Here is a 26,542-nt window from a genome sequence, read left to right on the forward strand (position 1 = left end):
AGCGCTCGAGCATTAAGACAGCGCACACGCAGCCTGTACCGGGGAAATTTTACTCTGAAATCATCTCCTGAGAGCAAGTGTAAAAGCATTTTATTAGCGGCTGAGTTGTGTGTGTGTTTGAGCATGTATGTGTGCAGGTGTACTGCTAACTTTCACAGCTGCTCTAGGGCTGGAACATTTTTCCCCCGCGTGACACTTTAACATTGTTGTAAAGACAGAAAACTAGTTTGTTTACAGATGTTTGTGGGGGGAGAGGTTTCCATTTTCTATTTGGCACAAAAGTCAGCTGCTGCTCAGTTAAGGACAGAAATGCCTTTTTGAAAAGTGCCACAGAATCCGAAGTGTTAAAACTATGATGCTGTTTGTTCCATCTGAGGAGCTCCAAATGCTTTCCTAAGAGTGGATCATTAATCCTCCTGTACTCCCGTGAGGCAGGGAGCGTCCTCTTGGCCCCTACTTTAAGAATGAAAACCAAATTAAATCAACGAAAGATTAATGTCACTAGATGGATCTGTGGCAGGAATGTTTCTCCAGCCCAGAGCAGAACTGGTACACAGGCAATTTCAAATTCAATTCCTTCCAGTCTCATGATGCTCCAAGATTCAAAACGACGACGAGGCCACACCCCTCCAGTGATGGCTGGCCCGTGTCGGAAAGAGGTGGAGAGGACTGCAGACTTTTCCACCATCAGAATTATGAGCTGTGACCACAAAGGGAGAGATGGACCCATGTCATCAATTTAAAGTTGCTCCTGAAATAAACAGAAGCTATGGACTTCCCTGGGGGCACAGTGGTTAAGAATCCGCCTGCCAATGCAGGGGACACGGGTTTGATCCCTGGTCCAGGAAGATCCCACATGCCGCAAAGCGACTAAGCCCGTGCGCCACAGCTACTGAGCCTGCGCTCTAGAGCCCGCGAGCCACAACGACTGAGCCTGCGTGTCACAACTACTGAAGCCCGCGCACCTAGAGCCTGTGCTCCACAACAAGAGAAGCCACCGTAGTGAGAAGCCTGCGCACTGCAACGAAGAGTAGCCCCCGCTCACCGCAACTAGAGAAAGCCCGCGTGCGGCAACAAAGTCCCAACGCAGCCAAAAATAAAAACAAATTTATTAAAAACAAACAAACAGAAGCTACATATCCCCCAAACCATTTGCAAGTAAAGGCGGGATTTCTTCGTGGTAAAATACTATCTTTATGCCACAAGTTGAAGATTATGCCATAAAAACAGATTTTCTAGAAATGGAAGGTTGAACTTATACTTAACCTGATGAAACTGCCATTTTTGTAAGTAAAAAATGGTCAGATATTGGCCATTTCAAATGACTGAGCCCAAGAGGAAAGCTGAAACTTTAGCCTAAGAGTTTTATGGAAAATTATGAATAGGGTCTGAAATACCATGATACTTTTTCCTTAAGTCTAAAAACACAATAGTCAATACAAAGCACCATGTGGAAGCCCTTACTGGTATCTCTCATTCCTAAAATGGTATTTTGTGAAAACAGAATCCTATTCAGCTCGTGTTGTCCCAGCAACCACTCATCAATACTGCTCTCCCCGCCTTCCCCTTAGCTCTTCTCACTGACACCCCCAGGCTGGAGGCAGCTGAAAAAGGAATCTATTTTCTTCTTCAGGGCCAGAGGGATAACCTTGCTCAGTTCTTCAGAAAAGGAGGCTCGGTGCTCATTGGACTGTTTGGAAGGGGCCCATCAGAACATTCTCAACAGACACGTCAAATCACCCAGGATGTTCCTGACACCCAGGACAGAGCTCTGAAGGATTCTTGAAACTAGTGAAAATGACAGTACAGCTCCTGCTTCTCTCTTGTGTGCCTGGAATTAGCCTTGGGCCAGAAGCAAACACCCCTTTGAGGACTGCTGGAACCCTGAGCTAGTCTCAGGGAGGGAGCTTGGCCTCCACCAGTGTGCGGGCGATTGGGAACCTGAGCTCCCCAGGCGTTTTTTGGGCTGGAGCTGTCAGCTCTTGGATGCCTGAAAGAGGCCTCCCTTCTGAAAGAAGGTAACTACTGTCGCCTTCAAGGAATATTGGCCTTAAAGGATGTCAGAGTGGGATTAGAAGGAAGCATTTTGATAAACTCACAGACGTGAGATTCATCATAAGATCTGAAAAGAGGTTACCCTTTTAATTTTGACATCACAGAAGGCAACTACCAGAATTTCTCATAAGCTCTCCAGCCAGGCTGCTTCAGAGGCTAGGAGCACAAGCTGCAAGGCTGGCTCTGAGCAAGGTTATCCCTGTGGCCCTGAGCAGAGCCATGGTCTCTGTGCAATTCCTTTTTCATCTGCTTCCAGCCTCGGGCCGTCACTGAGGAGAGCATGGGAGCATGGCCAAGTTTCTCAGCCTCCCTGGGCCTCAGAATGGGAATAATGACAGTGTCTACCTCACTGGGCTATACAGAGGACTAAAGGACTTACTCTTTGTAAGAGCTTCTAGAACAGTGCCCAGTATACAGGAAGCACTCCATGTGTCTAGTAAGTACGAATCTGAAGTCATTCATGCTGTAAGAGCCCTTTAGAGACAGTCCAAGCCCCTTAGAGTCACAGATGAGACACCTGACCTGAAGAACCACTGACTTCACCCAAGCAGACCCTTTGGAACATTCCTATGAGCTTTAAATGTCATGTGAATGACAACTTTGGCGTTAGAAGTGACCACTTGGGCACCGGCGCGCTCCCGTTAGGAGGAACATGCTTCAGTGACACGGTGGTTAAACGTATCTTCTGCCCTCAAAACCTCACAGCTCAGAACGAGAAGTGTGATCTGTAGAGAACATTTCCTGCCGGACACAACACCTGTCCTGCACACTTGATGCTACCCCACAGCTGCGTGTGGGTGCAATAACATGGTCCAGCAAGAGGGCACACGGCGGGGCAGGTGCAGAAAGCCTGGACTGGGAGAAGCCACCCTGCTTCAGTCCCACCGGGCAAGCATCCCCACACCCTCTATACACGCACACAGACACACACAACTGATCTCGTCAGCTCCAGAGCACAGCACAGTCCCCTTCACAGGGAACACACACACAGAGGTGGCCAGTTAAGGAAGCACCAGGGCGGAGTGCTTTATAGTGGAGAAAACGCCTGTGGCTTCACGTGTTTGTAAAGGCATCGGCTTTACCCCTTGTCTGCCCGGGACAGAACGAGACTGGAGCAGAAATCTGTCCTCTTCCATGCTCATCTGATGGAGAATGAGGGTAATCAAAGCACCTTCATCACAGGTTGTGTCAACGTGAATCACGCTTATGCACACGACAAGTGCTGGGTACCAGCTGCCACTGTCATCATTCTGGAGAGCAACTGTGCCGACGCCCAGGGTTGGCAAGGACGCCATCCTGCTGGTGACAGGGCATTGCTGGCAATCTGGTCCATGAGATGCTATGTTTTTGCTGTGCCTTCAGATCCCCTCTAGAAACCTGTTCTTCAAATATACAGACAGTAAATCATTCAGAGGAGACCAGCTACACTCTATTTGCCCTAAGGACAGAACAAGGCAAGAAGAGAGAGGCTCGCACTCCAGCAGAGGGGACTTTGTTTAGATAGCAGGAGGAACTGGCCGTCACTAAAGATTAACTTTAAAACCTAACTAATTTGGGCTAATTGGAGGGAGATGAGTCTTAATCACTTAAAACTCTGAGTTAGACCCTATTTTTAACTGAAATATAGTTTTTCACTTTCAAGCACCTACAGTGATTCAAACTAGAGCGCTTTAGTAAATGAATAAGAGTGATAATTAGCATCCTGTCTCTTTGGAGGGAAATGTGTTTGAGGAGAAGATTTTTCTTTAATGAAAAAGGGGCAAAAGCGAGCTTCGGCTCAGCCCTGTCAAATTACTCCAAATGTTGATTGTGCAGGGGTGCTGCCAAATGGAGCACAGATTTAGGCGGCCGAGGGTGGTGCTGGACGCTTTTGTTCAAGCAGTCTTTGAAAACCAGGGCATTTGAGATGGTCCAGGCACAGAGAGCACGGCGCCGATGACCTCCCCAGTTTCCTTCAAGCTCTCTGCGTTTATTTGCCTTACGGCTTAGCTTTTTCAACATAAGGAGAATCCTTTAAGCCCTTGTGTCCTAGTCTTGTCATTTATTACCACCATGTGGCAATGCTAGGGTATGAGGCCAATAAATCATTTGGATGGGAAGTGACTACAGGCCAGATTAATTTCATTATCATCCTTAAGCAGATAGGTGTCTAGTGCAGCCGATGTCTCCAGTGAAGACTGATGTCCTATCTCCCCTGACAGTCTTCCCCTTGCCTTGCAGACGGCGGTGGTGGTTCTTCGTTCTCCCTGCTGGAGTGTCTTGGCCTGCCTTTTCCTATTAATGCCAGTGAGTGGCCACACCCCTTCCTTTGGGGCCCACCCCATGCCACACAGTTGCCAGGGGACGCTGAGAAGCCTGACCAGGGTGGTCCAGCCCTCCCTGCACAGCTGAGCAACGCCAGCACATTAGTCAAGACGCGAAAGGAGGGCATTTGTGGCTGTGTTTCTGCCAGGCTTGCCAAGACAAGCTCACTCCCCAGATACAGGGAGAGGAGGAGACTGCAGCCGGGCTGCAACTCTGAACTTCAGACTGATGCCATAATAAGCCCCCTCTCCTAGGCACTTCCACCTCTGACTCCTTCCATCCATTATATTTCCTCTGGGGCACTGCTTCTCCGAATGTGGCCCGCCGACAGGAATACATACTTTCAGAAAGTTCCCTGGGGATTTTTATAAACTCCAAAGGCTAAGCTCGACAGCTCTCGGCAAGATGATCCCAAGGTTGGAAAGTCTAAGCTGCAGAAGGGGGAGCACAGGAGCAAGTTGTTAACCTGCCACGTTCTCTGCTTGGTGCCCTCCAGCAAAGGCTGCAGGGGCACCACCCACCCACGGGTCACCCAAAGCAACTATTTCCAAACCGGCTCTGAGACCCGTTCAGCCAAGGAGCCCAAGGCTGCGGTGCCCTCTGTTCCCAGCTGCCGTCCAGGAAGCTCTGCTCAAGGAGAAGCCTCAGCTTCTTTCTGGGTGAGGGGAAAGCCGGGCAGGCCCCAAACACCTTCTTGGTGCAGACACATCTCCCTGGGACTTAGAGCCATGAAAGGCGGGGCGCCTACTCTCCAAGGGGCCTGGGAAGCCACTCCCCTGTCTTCTCCGTCTCCGCAAGAGCACCTGTGCATCTGCCCAGCCAGCCCCATGCCTTCCTGACCCCTCCCCTGCCGCAGTCTCTCTCCCAGCCACACAGCTCATGGTGTCCACCTTCTGCCCATCTGCTTGGCTCCATCTCCAGGGCCACTGTGTCATTGCTGGTCAACATCATTTCTCACCTGAGGTTCTTCTAACGAGTCTCCCTGTTTCCAGGTTTGCACCTCTTATATCCATGTTCCACGCACAGCCACAGTCATTTTCTGAGACGCAAATCTCCCCTGTTTAAGATCTCCCAATGGCTTTCCACTGTGCTGGGGATAAAATCCAGACTCCTGAAGAAGCTGCTGGGCCTGCACGGTCCCCTTCTCCCCTCCCTCCCCACTTCTCTGGCCTTCTTCCGTGAGAAACCACGGCAGGTACTGGTTAAGCCGTGGACCCTAGAGCCCAACAATCTGGATCCCAATCTTGCCTCTGCCACGGACTAGCTATTAGGAAGCCTCCCCGAGCCTCAGTGCACCCATCTATAAAGCAGGTTAGTAATAGTCCCTGTCTCGTAGGACCGCTGTGGATAGAATGAGCTGAAATAAAGGGAAAGGCAGAGGCCAGCACCTGACACAGCGTAGGGGCTCCGTAAACATTGGCTGTTATTGGTTCTCACTGCTACCCCTGTCCCTCTCAAGTTCTAGCCAGTCTAAAAGTCTTACTGCAGAAGAAGCAGCATGCACTCCCTTCCCTGCTGGGTACGCTGGCCTGGTTAAGTTCTGCTCACTCTTCAGGTCTCAGCTGAGTCACTGCTTCCTGCAGGAAGCCTTCTCGGATGCTCCGAGTCACAGCACTATCACACCGTGTTGTAGTAACAGTGCTAGTATTAGTAGTAGTAAGGTGTTGCCTTACTCCTCGTCTCCTCTTCCCTTTCCACCCCTTCTCTCCGGGGCCATAGGCTCCGTGAGGTCAGAGACTTGGCCTCTGTTCCTCTTGCGTGCAGCCCCAGCTCTTAGTGCAGAGTAGGTGCTCAACAAAGATTTGATAATGTTGCTGAATGACTCCCAGCCTGCCGGAGTGTTCCGAAACCTGTCCTGCGTCCCCTCTCTGGTTCTGGGCAGGCTTCTCGGGCACTCAGCTCTCTGACAGCTCACGTACTCCCCTCACCCACCTCAACACTCACCCAGCATGTGGGTCAGAGGCCAAGGAGGCATCGCTGAATGTTTCAAACAAACAGGAAATGGAGATCTTCTTCAGAAACCAAGGACCCTACACAAAGTTCACTGATGAACAGCAGTGCAACTTAGAACTTTTAGAGGCTCTGTTCAGTGTCAAGCTGAACAGTACCCCTTCCACTGAACAGGCCAGAGAATCTGGTAAGGGTGAAGTTTCCGACCTAAACCGCAGGATGGAGAATGACTGGGTTACATGAAAATCGCAGCTCTGGGAGAGGGGGTACCGGGAAATGAGCAGAGCACGAGCAACTAAGGAAAACTTCTGACCCAGAAATAAGCAACCTGCAAATGATTCCAGAAAATGGGTGAGAGTCTCGTAATAAGAATTTATGTGGTCCTGTTGATGATCTAATCCGGTTAGGGTTGGGGATGAGGAAGGAGCTGGTGGGTGCTAAATCTTTTCCTACCTCGTAGTGGCCAATGGTATTTAGCTTGGTTATTCCATCTTCAAGAATCACAGAGGAGCTGTCAATATCCAGAAGCTCTTTGTGTCGTGTGCCCACTTGAAGCTCTGGGAATAAAAAAAAAAGAAAGAGCATGTTGTTCTCTTTTAACATGACAATGAGGAATGTAAAATGCTACCCTGTCACTTTTGCAATTATTATTTATGTTGCTAACTAGCTACAACAAATAAAGTGGTTTGGAAGACATATCAGCCAGACTGGTAGCCTGACTTCGGTTTTGTTTTGTGTTTAGGGCTCTGACGTGTAAGACCACTTTTCCCTGAAGCTTTTACTCTGAGGCCAAGCCTGGAAAGGAAGACGAAATAAGGCATCCTCAGAGAGACTCAGCTCTTCAGAAAATTCCAAAAGCAAACTTGTATGCCCACACCTGTGTGTTCACAAGCAGGTGCTCTGGGAACTATCTTCCGTCGGTCCCCGTGTGCGGTGCGCTGGTGGGCTCGTATGCCAACGCCATGGGCTTCAACTCCTTTACAGAGGTTGCCAACTTGTGCCCTAGGGTCAGAATGTGGCCCATGGATGTGCGTTTTTTTCTTGTTGTGAACCTGCACCATGTTTCATTTATTACTATTCTAATGTCAATTCAGCACCAACATTTAAAGACTGGAAGATTGCACATAAAAATTAGGATCTGTGATTTCTCTTTTAAAAAACTGGATCATCTGGTAACACTGACCACACCGGCCCCCCGTGGCAATCATGGGCTGAAGCTAAGTAGCACTGCCCCCTTACGTGGCAGGTGTCTTTTTCCAGTTAAGTCGGGTCCCACCACTTCCCATTATCCCAGGTGGGCTGACACCCCTTATTTATAATACTTCCTGCCCCTCTGGGCATTGGAGTTTGTGAGCCTCTGCTATAAGAGGTCTCAGCACAGCTGCCTCTCGTATTGGATTTTAACACAATTTATGGCTGGTTTCTAAGGCTTTGCCTTAGTTTTCTGGGGCTAGCCGCGGAGGTAGTTTGGAAGATGAGCAGACATGCAGAAGCCATTTGCCATCAGACTGTAACGGGAAGCTTCTAGTGGGCTCGTCCTGCTCCCTGCCTCTGCTACATTGGAGGCCAGGAACACCTGATGGGCACAAACCCTGGATGGTGTGAGGATGATACTACGGACCAGGCAGTGGCAGGACTGAGGCCACCGGGCCGTTTTCCCATAGTCCTCGGCTCCAAGCGGGCACCTCCTTGGTAGTCAGAGCAATACTTCGAGACGTAGGCTCAGGGCAAGGAAGTTGATGGCCCTGGGTCACGTCGTGGTTTCCTGGCCGGGGCTGCCCTTTGCCCCTGCGTCTACCCAAATGAGCTCACATGGTCTTGAAGTGCCCAATAGTCCAGCCAACCGAAGGAAGCAGAAGAGAGGTGGCTGAGAGGTGCTTTAGTGGCCTTGCTTTCCTTGAAGCCAGGTCTTGGGGTTGCTATACATTTGCATGGTTTCACTCAAATGTGCCGGACCCCGCCCCCAGGCTTCTCGCAATGGCCTTTCAGCAGAGAGTCTGACTTAGAGGGCCCGGTGGGATGATTTTAATTGCCTGCTTAGTGGAGGCTACAACTGTACGTGGAAGAGAGATGAACCTTGTTATGCTGTCTGTCACTGTTGGCGATTTTACTCTTTTTTCCTGTCCCATTATCTGCTATAAAATCCCACGACAGTCTCCTGGGAGGGCTGCGTGGAGCTCAACTTTAAAATGTTGATGAACATTTGAGTGAAGTGGAGCCCTGTTAGCTCGCTCACGCATATGCTCGCCTTTGCAGTATACCAATAGAGCCCGAAAATGAATTCAGAGCAGATGCTGTTTCATGTTGGGGGAGGATGGAGACTATACTTAATGCAGGATGTGATTAGCAGAGAGGAAGATGACCTTTCTAGCCTTCACACCCAGAGTCTGAGCCACCCGCTAATGACACACTCAGTGTCACAACAAACAAATCAAATGCCAATGTGAAACACAACACATACAGAGGGCCTGAGGTTGACACCTTTCTGTACTTCTTGGTGCAAGGTGAATTCATTTGGTCTCAGGGTTAGCAATCTCATGAATCTGATTTACAAACATAATATTGAAGAAAAAACAAAAAACAAAACAGCATCTTTGAAGGATCCTGCTTTCTAGGAAAAGGAGTCATGATACCTATGGGAGAACCATGCAGTCTCCTGGCCTCTAGACATGCCGTCTGGGAACAACCCAGGCTAGTAAGCTTCACCAAACAGAGCTTACATGCGGGGGGCCAGGAAGGAGGGAAGGTGGAAAGGATGCTCATCAGGGGATTGGGACAAAACAGCTCCCGTATCACCTTACCAAGACCAATTTCATTCAGCTGAAGTCCGTAAGGAGAGCCGTTTTTGCTTAGGAATGCTTGGAAAATCTTCTCCTTGGCTTGACCTATGGTATCACAATCAAGAACGTTGACTGAAATATTCCGACAGACATCTGCACTCTCATTTTCTGGGATTTTTTCAAAGGTGACGGTTAATGCCTGCAAGAACACAAACAGGTTTCCAAGTCTATTAGATAATTGCAATCTGAAAGGCAATCATAAAAGACACAAACCTTGGCGAGTCCTACTAATACCTCTGACAGCACATTAGCAAACACCATATCGCATTATACCACTTTAATCTTTTTTCCATAATCCATTCTTTTCAGGGATAATGGAAAGGAAAACAGAAAGGTAAAACTCTCATTACAGAGCAAGCATTGAATAAATATATCTGAGAGTAAAATATATATATATATGCATATATATATATATATACACACACACACATATAAATACTCTAAAAACGGTGATTTCTAATTTCATCCTCAAAAAAAGAAAAAAATTGGAAAGCTTCCACAGTAGATGAGGGCAGACTGGTGACTATCTTTTAAATTACAGGACCACAGAGTCCTAGTAGGTTATGAGGTCTCCGTATTGATCATGCCAAAGAGGTCACTTCATAATATGCAGCATTAACTACAGTAACGTGCCTCTCCCCCTCCACTTTCAACTGCTTCAGACAGGCAGTTTCTTGAGCTCTCATTAAAACACTGAGATCCCCACCCTGTACTATAATTCTTGCATTAATTACATTTCAGTGCCATTACTTATGGTTTTGTCAGTTAACATTCTCCCAGTGCAGCAAAACCTCAGAATCAGTCTAATGGGAGAAGTAAGGCCTTGGTGAATGTGTGAAAACACAGAACTAGGGAATATTTCAAAAGGAATTTAAGAGCAATTTCAGGTTTACTTTGCCTAAGAATAAAGCGACCTAAAACAACAAAGTTACATACTCAGGATCCTTGGGGGAACTGATTCAGGGAAGTGCTGAGAGTATTTTGTAATTAGCACAATATACAGGTTAGATTCTAAGCCACCCTGGTAATCATGGAGCCAGAGGGACCTGGGTGTGGTGTGAAATGCACGATTATTTCGTGTGTTTGAGCCTGGCTACAGTGAGGGAATGTAAAATGATTAACTAATGGAAATGTTTAAAAAATGAAAACACAAATAATGTGGAAAATGGGGACCCTTAGGGTTAACTCAACTTTAAAATGGGTATAAGAATAGTACCTGGGGCTTCCCTGGTGGCACGGTGGTTGGGAGTCCGCCTGCCGATGCAGGGGACACGGGTTCGGGACACGGGTTCGTGCCCCGGTCCGGGAGGATCCCACATGCCGCGGAGCGGCTGGGCCCGTGAGCCATGGCCACTGAGCCTGCGCGTCTGGAGCCTGTACTCCACAACGGGGGAGGCCACAACAGTGAGAGGCCCGCGTACCGCAAAAACAAACAAAAAAAAGAACAGTCCCTGGCCTCTAGTGTTTCTATCGAGATTAAATAAGATCACGCATGCCAAAGGCTTGGCACGGGGCAGGCTGCTGGGAAAGGCTCGATGGTGATGATAATGCTAACTAATAATAAAAGGCATGTTATTATTTCATATAACTTATCACTATGATTATTGTTAGTATTAGTATGCCTTCATGTGGAAACAGACTCAGGCGGCCTTGAGCAGCTGGGACCCTGACTCCACGGTCAGTACCTCTATCAGAGTAAAGAGCAAGCTGCCCGAAGGAGAACGGGGCAGAGCACCTGCTCCAGGGTCAGACTCCTGGGTTCAAGCCCAGCCCACCGCTAACTAGCTGGGTAATCTCTCTGTATCTCAGATTTCTCACCTGTAAAGTCAGAACAACAACAGTAACTGCCTCCCGGGGTTCCCGTGATGATGAACTGAATTAATCACGTCGCGCCTAGAACAGTGTCTGACTCAGGAGATAGGACTTAAGGACCCCAGACACGGAGAAGGGGCTTCTGAAGCTCTGGGGAGGTGCTCAGAGGCACGACTTCTTTTTACTGCCTTTACGTCTTGCCCCTCCAATCCAGTCTATAATTATGCGAGCGTAAACCTTGGTGCAGTCCTCACCGAGTTTCAGATGAAACTCCGAATCAGTGGAGGCTGGAGTCTGAGGTTAAGTGGTGGTCTCGGTCTGGCCTGTGAGAGTTTCTTTTTTCTGGGACAGAGAGTGGCTCCCTTGCCTGTTCTCAGAGCACATTGGTGTTCTGGGCCAGTGGCTCACTGGGCAGGGATGCGGGACTCCTGATAGCTAGCAAACACTGACATACTGGGTGGGCGAGAAGCAGGGTGGAGGTTGAGAACCACGGCAGGGAAGCCTCAGGCCAGAGCCCTCTCCTCACCTCCTTTTTTAGTGACATTTATTGGCACCCTGCCAAACACATTTCAAGACACGATTCTTTTAATCTTCCCAATATCCTGGGGCAGGAGGGTGTATTATTATTATACCCACTTTTTGAGTGAGGAAACAGAGGCCTGTGCCTCTAGGGACCCGGCTTGTAAATGGAGAGCCAGGGGTGGCAACTTGAACCACTCAGCTTCGGTCCCTCCCACCCCCTGGGCCCTCCCTCCTCCTCTCTGTCCCACCTACAGCCCAGGAACCCTCTGGACCGCCAGGAACCTTAGATCAGACTATAACCAAAGTCCTAAGCTGCATTCCCAGCACAAACGGGATTCCTGGAGGGGCAAACGTCAGTCCTGCCCTGTACGGTCTGAGTATACTTGCCCGTGTCTCCCTGTATTTCTCTATGAGTTGGTCTCGCCAGTAGCAGTAGTGGTGGTTAATGTATTTCACAGGGCTTCCAAAGATAAAGACAAATGAAAAGGCCCTTTTAATCAGGGCTACAGCGACCCCAGCCTGTTTAATAGTTTTATAGGTATTTGCGAAATAACAGTCTGTGACTACCTAAAGGGCACTATTGTCTTCAACAAAAACACCTCTTTACAGGCAATAAATGTTCTCCTTTAAAACATAACCAAAAGGGGAAAAAACCCTTAACTGGATGTAAAATAATGTAAATCTGCCACTGCCTTCACAGCTAGCTGGGTGGGAAAAAGGTAAAATGGCCTTTTATAGCGTCCACAGGGAATTCTGAGAGTAAATTCAGACACAAATTGATTTGTGTTCATTTTTTATGCCGCTAACGCTTAGCGCCCCAACAGCAGTTTCTGAATGTGTAAGAGTAGCGGGGGGATCTCAGAGCAGGCCCTGCCTCTTAACCCGACCCCCAGGCTTGAAAAGCTCACGCTGGGCCTCTGTTCCCCATCAAGGAAGATCCCCCCAGAAGTGCTACCTCCCCTTCAAAACCCACTTAACCAGAGTCCTTCCTGTGCGCTACTCAGTGTTAGGGGCCGGGGTTAGGAGAGACCATGAGACACGGTCCTCTTTCTCAGATGATTCACAATATACTTGGGAACCAAAGCACCGCCTCTGAAGCAATATTCAGCCACCAGACGCAACTCTTTCACTCTCAGTAAGTGTCCAGAGAATTTGAGCAGAGAGGACAGGAGGGTTGAGGGTCCTCAGCACTGGCACCAGGCCACCTGGATCACCCCCTTCTCCTGCTAGCTAGCTGTGGGAGCGTGGGCAAGTCCTCTAGCTCTTCTGAGCCTCAAAATTCTCATTGTTCTTATCTCGAAGGAGTGACAGGATCACTAAATCATGACATGTAATAACAGAAAATTAAGGAGTGCTTCCTGTGTGCCAAGCACCAGGACAAATGATGTGTATTAATATACATAAATTCATCTCAGGAACAACCCTATGACATAGAACAGATCCTATTATTATTCCCATTTTACAGATGAGAAACTGAGGTACAGAGAGATTAAGTACATGGTACAAGATCACCCAGCAAGAAAAAGGTAGAAGCAGGAACTCAAGCTCCATGTTTTTAAATATTTGCTGAGCCTGCCTTTCAAAGCCTGAAAATGTTTTGTAAACTAGGCACGGTTCAAACCTATGGAACGGTGATTAATTGTCAAGACCCACAAAAGGCAAAAGCATCCTAAAAGGCACCCTGGTCTCTTCCCCCCAGTTCTGCCCCTGTGTTAAGAGGAACTGCTCTGGCTACGAAAGTGTCAGCAAAGCTGGGGCGACAGATATGGTTGACTGTACAATCAGCAGCCTTCTCTCTTCCTTCTTCTGGCGGCAGCTCCCTTCTCCTCATTCACCAGGGACTGGTCATGAAACCCAATGAAACATAAAGGGAAAGCATTTCTACAAAAGGGGAGAGCAGTGCTTAGAGCTGTGGCGGCTATTTTGTGACTAAGAGGAAGGGCCAAGAGGAGCAAGGAGATGGTGACCCAGAGCCCTGACACTGCTGAGTACATGGACCTACCTTCGGACTGCTTACCTCCAGACTTCCCGCTCTAAGTGCAATTCCATGCTCTTAGGATTTCACACACCAATAGTCATATTTTCTCTTACTTACATCTGCCTGCACCCAATCTGACAGAGCTCATTTTGTTGACGCTGAGGTAGACAAAGTCATTCATTGATACCCACCTACTTTCATTGATACCCACCTACTTGGCACGTACTGTGTGCAGAGCATTGCAGGTGATATACAATAGAAGCTGGCACTGATCCTGCCTGGGAAGTATTTGAAGACTGATACAACAACTGTGGGATATACACGACAAATTCTAATACCAGGAAGAAAACAGTAGGTATAGATGGAGTGCTTTAGAGGTTCAGAGAGATATTACCTCTAGCTTGGAGGAGGGTTTTCAAAGGGAGAGAAATCAAGGAAGGCTGCATGGAGGAAGGGCCACTTGAACTGGGTCTGGAAAGGAGCAACATGTACAACAGTATAGGAGGAGGCCTCTGGACCATGGAGATACTTGGCTTCAACTCTTATTAGACTGATGTGCGGCAAGCTTCAATCTCTTACTCAGGCTATGAGGTTAGGAAGTCTAGATAAAGAATCCCATTTCCTTTGGGGAGAATAGAGGGTAGAGGACTTGAAGAACCATGCTTGCCTTTCCAAAACCACCACCTTCCATGTCAGGGAGAAGCCCTGTACTATTTACAGAAACAAAAGCTGAGGAAGGTAATACAATTTGAGGTTTCTAATAATAATAGCCAACACTTACTGAACACTCACCATGTGCTGGGTGTGCTTTGCTAATTCATTTAATCCTCATGACTGCTGTCTGAAGAGGGCGCTATTATTAGTGTCATTTAACAGATGAAGAAGCTGAGACACAGAGGTTCAGAAACGTGTCCAAGATCGCAGAGCTGCTGAGGGTCATAACTAGGATACGTCCATACTCTTAACTGCAAAGCCAAAGGCCAGTCGAGGTGATCAACTTCCGAAGGGCAGTCCCAATCTGCCTGAGGTTCTCAATAAACGCTATCCAAGCAGACAGGTTGGGCACAGCAGAGGAGGCTCCACCTCCTTACCTTGGCTGGCATGGGACCCCACGGAACCCACTCAATCTGGAGCACCCTGTGGTTTGGGCCCCACTGACAGGAATTTTTATGGGGCTCACGTTCACCTAGAATAAAGACGACCTTTCCCAGCCTCTGCTGCAGCTCGGTATGGCCATGTGATTAAGTTTAGGTCAATGAAATTAAGCAGATGTGTTATGTGGCAGCCCCTGGGAAACTTCCTTAAAAGACAGCTGGTGACCGTCGGTCAACTTTTCTATAGCTCAGCATATGTCCTGCTGGCTGGAATGTGGAAGGAGCCTGGCAGGGAGCAAACACCTTAGATCATGAGGTGACCTCAGGACAGCAAGAGAGGAGCTGGGGTCTGCGAGGACATCCCAGCAGAGGCGCCCACCAGTGCTGGGCTGCCCACCTCAGAACTTCATGTGGGAGAGAGAGAAACTCCGCTGTTGCTTCAGCCACAGGTATCTTGGGTCTCAAGGAACAATGGATTCAGGAACAATGCCTTCTCTATTATCAAGAAGGGTTCTTAGGAGGGCAAGGCTATCTTGAAGGCACAGGGACCAAAGCCAGAGAAAGGACCAGACTGGAAGGACCCGGTCCTTTGCAGCAGGTCACAGTCCAGCCCTTTTAGATGTGCAGGATTGCAGTCCAAGTTAGCTGGGCAGGTGTGTCATTGTGGTCTCCTGTTCACATCTGTCCAGGGGGATACTGTCTGCTATAGGTTGTAAAAGCCCACATGTAGGGGTTATGAGTAACATTTTCAATAGTGACATAAGCTTTTAATGACAACGGATGCAGCTAATCAACTGCCCTGCATCACCCATCATCAATAACCAACCAACCAAATAACCAACCAATGCTGAGGGGACCGTTTCTGCTTCAACCATACTGTTGATAAGAAAAACAGCTCAGACGAGAAAAGCTGTTATAAATAAATAATGAGTACCTACTCCGTGGCATGATGGCTAGACATCTTACAGATATTATTTCCTGACCTCATAAAAAATGTACAAGGTTAGGGTTTAATTAAAATAATCCACCTGTTTAAAGATGAGGAAACAGGTTTAGAGAGGTTGAGTGACTTGCCCAAGGTCACACAGCCAGTTTGTAACGCGGCTGAGTCTGGATTCACACCCAAGACGGTCAGACTCCAAACCCCACCTCTTCTGAGCTGAACAACACAGCACCCCGACATACAACCACATTCCTGCTTTACTAGCAGCTTTACCCATGGGCCCTTCACACAACTTGGCAGTTTCAGGCATTGAGGAGGCAGAAAAAACAAGCTGCAGAGGGCTAAGAGGACACATCAAAAGCGGGGGAAGAGGCATGGCCCCCCATTTTCCCCAGTTTAGTGGGGAAAGGCTGATGCAGCTACCTCACTAACTCATCAGCCACATTCTCAGCTAATAAGGGCAGGGATGTTGCCGCATCCTTTCTGTAGTACCTTCTAAAACCTACAAACCAATTTTAAAAGAATTTATTACAAGCCAGCGACTTTATCATAGACGGTCTTAGGCCAATAATTGCTTTCGTTAAATAAAACCTATAAAATACATTTCGAATTTCACTGCAGAGCCAAATGAAGGTCAAGAGAAAAGTCTGGTTCTTATACTAAACTGAATTAGAGAGAAGAAAACCACTTCCAGAAGTTCAGTAGAAGCAGCAAGAGCCCAGAGTTAGAAGTCCAAGTCTCAGAAAAGCTTCTGACCTGAGGTTTTTCTCAAGCTGAGTCAGCCCTGGGACATTCTACCAGCCGCCCCTCTAACGCTGCTCTTGCCGGCCCGACCTCCCCTCCCCCACCCGCCTTTTCCTTTCCCCACCAAGGACTGAGAGCCCCACGCTTCCTGGGTCAGGGTATTTAACCCTCTGACAGAATACTGAGGGAGAAAGGCCTTTTCCATTTTGAAGAAAAAAATTAAGTTAATGGAGAGAATTTCCTCAAATTTAAGTTTCTCTCACCAGTCTTATACACTTGCTAGCATTTACTAACACTTATTCATGCAAAAATCAAGTGAGAATCTGTCCAATTTAGCCCAAAATGATTGATTCCAGTATTTTAGGTTTAATGTATTTCACAGTTTTCTGCGTTTTTTTGGCAGAGTGCCCATAAGTTTCAGCTTTGTGGATAGTGGTGAGGCAGTTCCACTGCTGTGTCCCTAGAAGGAGAGGAAACAGGCCAAGATTTTGGGGGGTGAGCAGGAGAGTGGATTCTAGGGGGTTTTTTCTCTATTATGTCAAGCTCTAGATTAAGGGATAGCAAAATTTCTGTAAAAGGCCAGATACTAAACATTTAGGACTTTGAGGTCTGTTATCATCTCTATTGCAACTACTCAACTCTGCCACTGCAGCAGGAAAACAGCCATAGACAATAGTGAATGAATGGGTATGGCTGTGTGCCAATAAAACTTTATTTATAACAATAGGCAGCAGGGCCACATTTGACCCACAGGTTGTTGTTTGCTGATTCCTGCTCTAGATAACAGTAACTTCAAATGGAATGCTGACTTTGACAATGCCATAAAAGACAAATCTAAAACAATGCCTTGGGCTTCCCTCGTGGTGCAGTGGTTAAGAATCCGCCTGCCAATGCAGGGGACGTGGGTTCAAGCCCTGGTCTGGGAAGATACCACATGCCACGGAGCAACTAAGCCCGTGCGCCACAACTACTGAGCCTGTGCTCTAGAGCCCGCGAGCCACAACCACTGAGCCTGCACTCTAAAAGGCTGCAAGCCACAACTACTGAGCCTGCGTGCCTAGAGACTGTGCTGTGCAACAAGAGAAGCCACCGCAATGAGAAGCCCGCGCACCACAACAAAGAGCAGCCCCTGCTCGCTGCAACTAGAAAAAAGCCCATGCACAGCAACGAAGACCCAGTGCAGCCAAAAATAAATGAATAAAACAAATTTTATAATAAATAAATAAATTAAAAATGCCTTTATCTCCACCATGGTTTGCTATAAAAGTTACCATTCTCTGAGGGGAACAAGTATAAATAAGAATCCTTAACGATGAAGTAACAGAGTCATATTTGAGCCATAAAGAGGAAAATTAAGTACGTGTGTATTTAGGTAATGAAATTATTTTCTAATCCCAAGACTATGGGTGTGAGAAGAAAGAATATGAAGAGGAGAATCATTTAAAGCACTCATTTAAGGTTAATTTTTCATTTTCCACTGCCTGCCGTCAAGTAGGATGACTTACCTCAAATGATTATAAAAAATGGTTTCGCTTCTCTGATCAGAAGCTCAGAACAGTAACTATGGAGTTAGTAATGGTTTCAGTATTATTGCAAGTCATAATGGAAATGATCTGCACTATGGTAGAGAGAAAAAGAAAAACAAAGCTCAAGAATTGTTAATTAACTTTACTGTTTCTCCACAAATGCTAGGAGTATTAAAAACAAGATTGCTGAAGTGCAAACATCAGGGTTTAATGAACAATGGGATGTAATTGAAGTAACAGAGAATGACTTAATCGGGACAGTGGGTTGTTTAATTATGGGGATAATGGATCTTCTGAAAGGACCAACTAAATGGAACAGAAGGAGCTGGGGAGTGGAGGGCCCAGCGGCCGCGTTGAAGGAAGCTTGCAGATGAGGAACTCTTGCTAGGGATAGCTAGGGCTGTGTCAGAGGTGAAATATTTTACAAACCAGGATTGTCCGCAACGTGGTAACTATTGGGGGAAAAGCCTAGTGTGGGCTGGTGGAAACGTTCAATAAATCATAGCTGAGGCATCAAGATTTCTGTAAGCGAGTATCTGTGCTTTTCCAAGACTTTCTAATAATCTTAAAGACTTTCTCATAGATATGAGAACGAGGGCAATATTATGTTTGTCAGAACACTGTTTCCCAGGGCGCCAAGATGCTATCTCTGATACAGCCGATTGGCAGGCTCATTTCCTGGGTTTAAGAGTTCAAAAAACCATTTCTCGCTTAACTTTGATTATAAGTCAACCTTCTCTTGCTAATTCAGCACGCTTGCCATGAGTTATTGGGTTTTCTCGTCGCCTCCTGAAAGTGAAGCAAATGTCCTTTCTCCCATGTGGTACACTTTCCCGGAACTGAAATCCTCAACCTTCAATCGATTCTCCGAAGTTTCAGGCGATCCGCTCCAGAACGACTCTCTAGACACAGCCCACCCTAAGGGAGAGCCCGAGATCCTTCAGCCACAAAATCGAACGTGCCTGAAAGTTTGCAAAGGAGGAAAAACCTTAGAGCAATAGGGCTTATCTCTCTTCTAGCTGTCAACTCGGAATCCCTGGATGTTAGAGGAGTCGTGTGTGTGCGCGCGCGCGCGCGCGCGCGTGCGTGTGTGTGTGTACAAACCCTCTCCTGATGCTCCTAGCCCGGAGCAGGAGAATGTAATGGCAGTTTGCCTCACTGAACACCAGCCTGCAGTGCCTTGCTGGCGGAGGATGGTTTCTTCTGGCCCTAGAGGAAGTGACTTTATGGGGCTTTGCTTACATTTAAGAAATGGCAGAGGAATTTTCCTCCCAGGGCACAGCAAACAAAGAATTACTTCTTGGAGCCCATGTGTTAGTATAATGATTTCATGTATAAGCAACTGGCATGTTGCCTTTATGTTCTAGAAAACACCCTACACCTCAGGGAGAACACATCCTAATTTTAGAGGAGTGAAACCTGACTTTGAGGCTGTTAGATGAGGCGCTGTGGTTTTCACCATTTGGCCAAACAGGAGTTTGGGGGCCTCTTTTTAAATGTGTCCCAGCCACGGTACCAGGCTCTGTCATTTCAAGTTGTTTGGGTGGCTGCTCTTGATTTTTTTTCCCTGCCTTTTTTTTCCTTGAAAATATTTACACACACACACACACACAATCGAATTCGTTCACCACACCTTGGTTTTCAAATACATAAACCATCCCAGCAAATTTAGAAAGTCAAGACTTCAGATCACTGGGTGTACATGCGTGGGGAAGGCGGGTAAAGTGAGAAAGGGCAGGGGGAGGTGGGAAAGAGAGGAAGGAAGAAAATTTAAAAGATGATGGTTAAGGCTGAGGGGACTTGCCTGAAAGGAAATGAAAAACCTTAAATTTTTTATATCGACCTTCTGCTAACATTTTGTCACACAAGCACAGACCGGATCAAGCTGCTCTGGAGCTTCCAGTATAACCATCCACCATGAAAGAGGTTTGGGGCGGGTCCAAGGAAAGGCATTAAAACTCAATTTCAAAGTCAAGGGCTCTAGAAACAAGTGGCCCACCCCTCTCCCAGTCTCAACGCTATCTACCGGCAAATCCGTGTTCGGAAAGGAAGATTTATGTGGATTTCTTAAAACATAATTTTCCGTCAACCTTTTCCCCAGGGGCTACAAAGGAAAAAAAGAATCCAAGTCGACACAAACGTCTTCAGCATCAAGAAACATTTTGATGATGAGTTGAGTGTTAACACATCAGAAACACATGGTCTTAATTGACTGTGAAATAAATAACGTTCCAAAATGAAAGGGGGAAAAGTGTTCCGACGTAAAGCATTAGAAAGGACTCAAACCTCAAAAGTTGCTCCAGGCGTTTGGGTCCTCCCCACTCCCAGTTCCGTCTTCTGCTCTCCTCTCCTTCCTGTGCGGGTTCGTGTTTTCATGAAAGTGAAACACTGCTGGATTCCCCTGACCTATATTCACTTGCAAATATTTCTCTTTGGGAACCTGTGGGGCTCCTAAAATGTCTCAAAGTAAAAGCATGAACACCTGCATTAGGACCAAGGCCCTGGGTTTGAAGACAAGACCCTGAATCAGTAAAAGGAGAGTCAATAGGCCCTGATGCAAGTTCATCATTTGTCCTCCAGGGTACCAGTGGGGTTCCTCCTGCAGGATGCACATTAGAATTACCTGGAGCATTTAAAACATCTTTCCGTGCCTGGGCTCCACCCCCAGAGATTCTGATGTAGTCAGTCCAGACGGAAGGCCCAGGCATGGGTCTATCTGGATCTGCATTTCTAACAAGCGCCCGAGGAGATTTGAATTAAATTTAATAACTCTTTACACTCATGTGCCCGGCAATGGTCTAAGTACTTTACAGAATATCAACTCTTAATTCTCACAACATCCATGAGATAGGCAGGTACCATGATCATCATCCCCATTTTACAAGTGAAGAGACGGAAGCACAGAGAGGTTTCCAAAGTTGCCCAAAGTCGCACAGCTAGCCAGTGGCAGAGGCTTGATTCAAACCTGCCTGGCTCCAGAGTCCACACTCAGTAACAACTATATCAGTAGTTCTCCCTGTGTGGCCCTGGACCAGCGGCAGCTGCAGAAAGCTCTTCAGAAATGCAAATTCTTGGGCCACACCCCAGACCCACGCAATTAGAAACCCTGGGGTGCTGCCTCCCAACTGGCATTTAATAAGCTCTCTCGGGGACTCTGATGCATGCTAACATCGGAGAACCACCGCACTCCACCCCCCCTCAGACACAGATGGGAGTAACAGACAGGAGTCAGACCTGGTGACCTTCTGCTCCGCCTCCCACCTTGTGGATGGCGGCCAAGCATGTGCCATGTTCAGTGGAGGGTTAGCTCCATCCAGCGGTGACCGAGGACTCGAAAGAGCTGATGTAGGGACTCTTCTCCCACCAGAGGACACAACCATAACATAGCCTACAGCACCATAGTGCCTTCTCCAATTAGGGGATGAATTCTTCCAGGATGACACCGCAGTGCTTGCCATCCAGAGCAAAGCCGCAGGAGCCTCGGCCCCTTTACTGAGCAACACAAAAACCCCACTGTAATTTTTTCCTCCTTCCCCACTAATGAGATTGTGAAGCAGCCCGGAATCTCTGCAAAAGCTAAAGATCAAACCAAAATACAGCAATCCCTTTTCCAAGTCTCTGTTAACAGAAAAGCACAAAAAAATCCTAAGTAATTTTGGAGATACTTGCCATGCTTGGCTCTCTCTCTCTCAAATTCCTGAATGTGCAAAAAATTGGTCTCTTTTCCTTTAGGAAAGGAAGAGAGTGGGCGGGTGGAGTGGGGACGGGTGAAAAGGAAGATCTTAAATGGGTGAAACCCTCCAGCAGCCAAGCAATCATCTTCCTGTCGTGATTTACAGCATTCCTCTAAAAATATCTGTGAGATCACAGAACGATAAGTGCATGACACCAAACATTTGTAACTAATCCATGAAAATAAAGTAAGGGCGTCATGTTGCAGGGGGAACACAGTGGAATTTGTCTTGTGTTATCGTTCTAAAATAAGACGGCCTCAATTTGGTTGAAATATATCTTCACACATTGTCTTCCAGAGCAGAGCCGTTTGAGAAATTCTGATTGCAATTATAAGCGCTGAGTAGGGAGTGCTTTGCAGTTCCTTTGCCGATGCTGAAAGCTATAAGCCATCCTGATATTAAAATCTTTGGAAATGGAGGAGTTCCCCAGGCATCATGACAATACTTTCTCCCCCAATCCGAGTAATTAAAATCTATTATGTGAACACGTGTTAATATTTTATCAACTACGGTTTTAATAAACTGAACGTATGAGGCCTCCTGTAGTAGGAATGATCATTTCAAGCGACGCTTCCCAACTCACTCTCTACCCCACCAGCTTCATCGTAAACTCACCACAGTGCTGAATTCCGGAACCTGCCACAGCAGCCAGTCCTCATTAAGCGTGTACAGGGCTTTGCAAGTGATTACATCGACGGGGCCCTTGTTTATCTTCTGGTTCAGAGTCGTCACCAGCAAATAGAACGGTTCTCCAACAGTCTCCTTGGAAAAGACGCAAAAGTGACAGTTAGCTTTCGGCAGAATCCACTGTACTTTCCAGAGGATCAAAGTTTCAGTTTATGGCCCTACGACAGGAGACAGGCGGCAGTGTTTTCTAACAGTCAACATGCACCTCCCAAGAAAATACACTTTGCTCCACTTAGGACTAGGAGCAAAACTCAGGAAACTGCCTCTTCTCCCCCAACACACACGCGTGTTCGCACACGCACATGCACACTCTCATGGCATTTACAGAGGTGATCATTCTTTTATGCTTAAGCTTCTCTATGGTAGCCCAGTGCTCATCAGTTGGCTTAAGAACAGTTGGTAGAGATTTAACCTTTCTTTACATTCCTATTTAACTGCCCTTTTTTTTTTCAGCGCGCTAAAAATAAATGGCATGTAAAAAAATGCAGAACGATTAGCCTTGGTAACCAGAATAAACATAAAAACATTTTATACATTTACCTAGGAGGAAGGTTTTGGGTGTCAACAGCTTCTCACGAAGGAGGTGGCCTTCAGTTGCAGTCTGCAGCCTCCCCTCCTGACCGTGAGGCGGCCAGCCCCGGCTCCTTCCCAGACCCAACCTGCACAGTCCCACCCGGGCACCTTTGCTGGTACAGGCCACAGTGTACCGCACCTCCTTCCCCTGGGCCAGAGCCGATTCCAGATCCTTACTCTAAGGATCTTCCCAAGCATCTGGCCCATCCTGATGACTTCCTTCTGCACCTTTTTCTGGACCAGGGGTGGCCACCCCTGCTGTTATTGAAACGCCTGAACTCTGTAGTCACTTCGCGCTTGAATGGACCCTGAGGAGCCCAAGGGGGAGGCTTGTGTGTTCCTGCTTTCATGCAGCCTCTCAAAGCATGTCGCCCTGGCTTGACGATCCATCATGTAGTATTTGCTAAGTAAATAAACCCTCTGTAATCAAAAGGACATTAAACTGAATTTAAGGGGGAAGAAGAGCCAGGCCCAGAACCAGCAAGTCCAACTGCCTCAGTGATGACGAGAAGCCAGCCACGTGACTAGGGCTTGAAGCACCAGTTTACAAAGTCAAGCTTCACAGCCAATGCATCTGGCTTGGAAAGGAGGGTTCCACTGGCTCTCTCACCTGTTTTCCCTTGAAGAGGTAAGCTAAGACGTCTTTGAGGTCTCTTGGATCCCACCCCTACCCGCCCCGTACCATCCTCTATACTGACTGCAAAAGCACAGCCCTCCCTGGTCCCGGGCTTCCTGTCACTCCTCTGCTGCCCTCCCTGCCACTGGGGCCCTGTATCACTTTCCTCTCCCCTCCTGACATATCCTGGAGTCGCTTCCTTACTGTAGGACAGGGTTGGAATGTTCAAAAATTTCCCAGGTGGGGAGAGCGCTGGGACTAGAACATGACATTTCAATTCTTATGAGAAACTTCCTTTATTTAGAGGTTCACAACCACACTGCTCTCGTCTCTCTCCCTCCACCCCCTTAGGTAATATCCCGACCGTAAACCTAGAACCTCACTTCTCTCTTTGCTTCCAGCGCACATCAGAGATGGGGGTAAGTGCCCTTGGGAGGGGGCTGGAGGCACCTGCAGAGGTCGGCGTTAGGGGGCCGGTGGGCTCTTCTGGGCTGTGTGGAGTGACAGCTCCAGACTCGATGGCTCTGTGGTAAGAATTCTCCACAAGCGTGCAGCTAGACTCAGGTTAGTAACATCTCATCTGGCACCGTTACCCACACCCGTGGTTCTAAACCTGGATAATCATCACCAGAATCCCTTGGGACTCTTACGAAGAATTCAGATGTCTGGGCCCTACTCTAGACACGGAATCTCTGGAGATGAGGCCTGGGCATCTGTAGTTTTAACACCTGCCGGGGGATCCGGATGCGTGGCCAGCTTAGGAAACGACGGAGCCACGACGTTTCTTTGTCACCGCTGAACACAAGTTCTAAGTTAGTCATACCTGCTGGCGGCTTGGGCGTCTCATCAGACCAGGGTGCCCACAGCTTCCCAGGGAGCCGGCCTGGGGCAGAGCCCCGTGTATGGAACCAACCCTGCCCTTCCCATCCTGTGATGGGAATTAAGCTTGGCCCCTTCACCATCCTTTCCTTTGTGAGACCAGACTCTCTGACCACGGCTGAGCTGTAGGCTTCTGCACCTGTGACCTCATTCCAGCCCCAAATCCCTCCCTAAGCCTGGAAGAAGTGAGCTGCCTTCCTGGGGAGGCATTAAGCCGGGTGGCTAAGAGCTCCCTGGTGCTGTCACACGAGCTATGGGATCTTCCTCTATGGAAGGAAGTCTTGTCTATCCTGTGTGCCCCAATTCCCCAGTACGCAAAACGGTCCTAAAGGTTCTCACCTCACGGGATTCAGTGAGAAAAAGGAAGCAAAGCTCTTAGCATGGTGGCTGGCACATTCAATAAATGGTAGTTATTATTATTACTTGACCCACAGGGCCTTGGAGGCACAGAGGAGGAAGTTACCTGGAGGTCACAGTGCTCGTGGCACCCAGGCCGATGTTTGGGAGGATGGGTAGAGCAGGAGGGCCAGGCCGTCAGAGTCCCACACCCTTGGGCACCTGGTTGGGGAGGTCCGGCCCTGCACGCCAGAGGGAATTATTCCACTGAAAATGAAAGTATCGCCGACGGGCCGGATGCCACTTCCTCCCAGGGAGCACGCTGGCCCCTCACCACCCCAAGTGCCCAAGACACTCCTGAGTCAGCACTGCAAAACCTTGACGAGGAATCCTCTGCTCAAGGGGGCCATTTGGACTCAGAGCGCAGATTCTGGGGACGCCTCGCCTTTTTAACGCCCAAGAGCAGCAAGGGCAAGGCTCTGACTAGGCTTCGAGGGCTCAGAAAAAGAATCACAAGGTCCCAGAGAAAGAACTGGAAAGGGAGTTAAAACCAATGGCCACGCGCCTCAATTGGTGGGTAGAAAACGGATGCCCAGATGGAAAGGGCCGTACCTGGAGCCACGCAGCAAGCTGGGGCCGAGATGAACTTACAGCCCGAACCTGCTGCTTCTAACCAAGACTCCTAGGCCAGCGCTCCTCCTACTGCCCCCAGGTTCTCAAAGGCTGGGTGGTGCAACCACCTGCAGGAATTTGGAAACGTTGACTGCTGCGCCCCACCCTGAGCTTCTGACTCAGTGGCACGGTAGGTGGTGAGGCAGGAGCTGCCTTTTGAGACTGAGACCCAGGAACTGGGTGAGGGTCCTGCTGCCTCTGTTTCAGAGCAGCTGCGGCTGAAGCTAGCATGGAGGAAGCCAAAAATATTCACCCCAGAAATAAGCGCTCCACATCTCCCCAAAGTGTGTGATGATTTATACCAAGTAAACAGCAAAGAAGGCAGATTTCATTAATCTTAATAAATAGGCATTGCCTTGGGAGAGAAAAGGGTTGGTTAAAAAAAAAAAAGGTTGTGCATCTACTTGTAAGATTACATTAAACATTAAACTAAGCACAGGCTATTTAAGGCACTGCTTTTTGGATCTAAACTTAAGTAGCACTGTTAAAACCTGTGGCACAGCAGTGTATCTTATTCAAACTTTAATTAGATTTCAGAACTAGCTACAAACACACAATTATGTAGTTTTGCTGGAATCTGGATGGCTGGTGAAATTGAAGAAGGATAAGAGCGTCCTGCACCAGGGGCCTCGGAGGGCTGAATGAAGCCTGGGTTCAACAGAACACACTTCCTTTCCTACTAATATTTCATAATAATAATGGGCATCATTTATGGAGTGCTTACTCAGTGCCAAGCAATTGGATACATTTTCTCATCAGTGCTTCAGAACAGCCCTAAAATATTCTTCCTCCAGTTGTACAGGTTATAAACCCAAGGCTCAGGCAGGTCAAGAAACCTGCTTGGGGCCTCTGGTAAGCGGGTGGAGTCTAGATTCAAACCGGGCAGCGGGCTCCAGAGCCTATCCTCTTAACCAATGGAATCTGTGCCAAGTTCACATTTGAAAAGATTTTAAGATTCAATTAGATTATAACCATGTTCACTTAACTGTAACAAAGTGAACTCAAGGGGCGGGCGGCTTTTTGGAGACTTGCTTTCATATGGGATAACTGGTTGGAATTGAATGTAATTAGCTTACAGAGAGCGTAGCGGTAGGTAAATGGCTATTTCCAAGATGCTTCAGAGGCCCTGAAAACAGTGTGTTTCCATCAGCATTTGAAATATGCCCTCCACTCAGCACACGTTCATTAACCACGTGAAGGTGGATGCAAAAGTCAAGGGGTATAAAGTTTCAGTTATGTAAGGTAAGTTCTAGAAATCTATCATACGACATTGTGCC

The 26,542-nt window shown here is 47.8% G+C and overlaps 1 protein-coding gene across 3 annotated transcripts in view; it reads right to left on the reverse strand.

The window, feature by feature from the left end:
• Positions 1-26,542, reverse strand: part of PLXNC1 (plexin C1) — a 141,821-nt gene that overhangs the window by 14,264 nt on the left and 101,015 nt on the right. For all 3 annotated transcript variants that reach the window (XM_030856388.2, XM_060306606.1, XM_060306605.1), the window contains exons 21-23: positions 22,118-22,264; positions 9,111-9,288; positions 6,763-6,866 (exon numbers count right to left, since the gene is read on the reverse strand). In XM_030856388.2, the coding sequence (XP_030712248.1) occupies positions 6,763-6,866; positions 9,111-9,288; positions 22,118-22,264 (429 nt within the window). The remainder of the gene's footprint in view (positions 1-6,762; positions 6,867-9,110; positions 9,289-22,117; positions 22,265-26,542) is intronic.

This window comes from Globicephala melas, chromosome 10 (genome assembly GCF_963455315.2).
Source record: "Globicephala melas chromosome 10, mGloMel1.2, whole genome shotgun sequence".
Lineage (NCBI taxonomy): Eukaryota > Metazoa > Chordata > Mammalia > Artiodactyla > Delphinidae > Globicephala > Globicephala melas.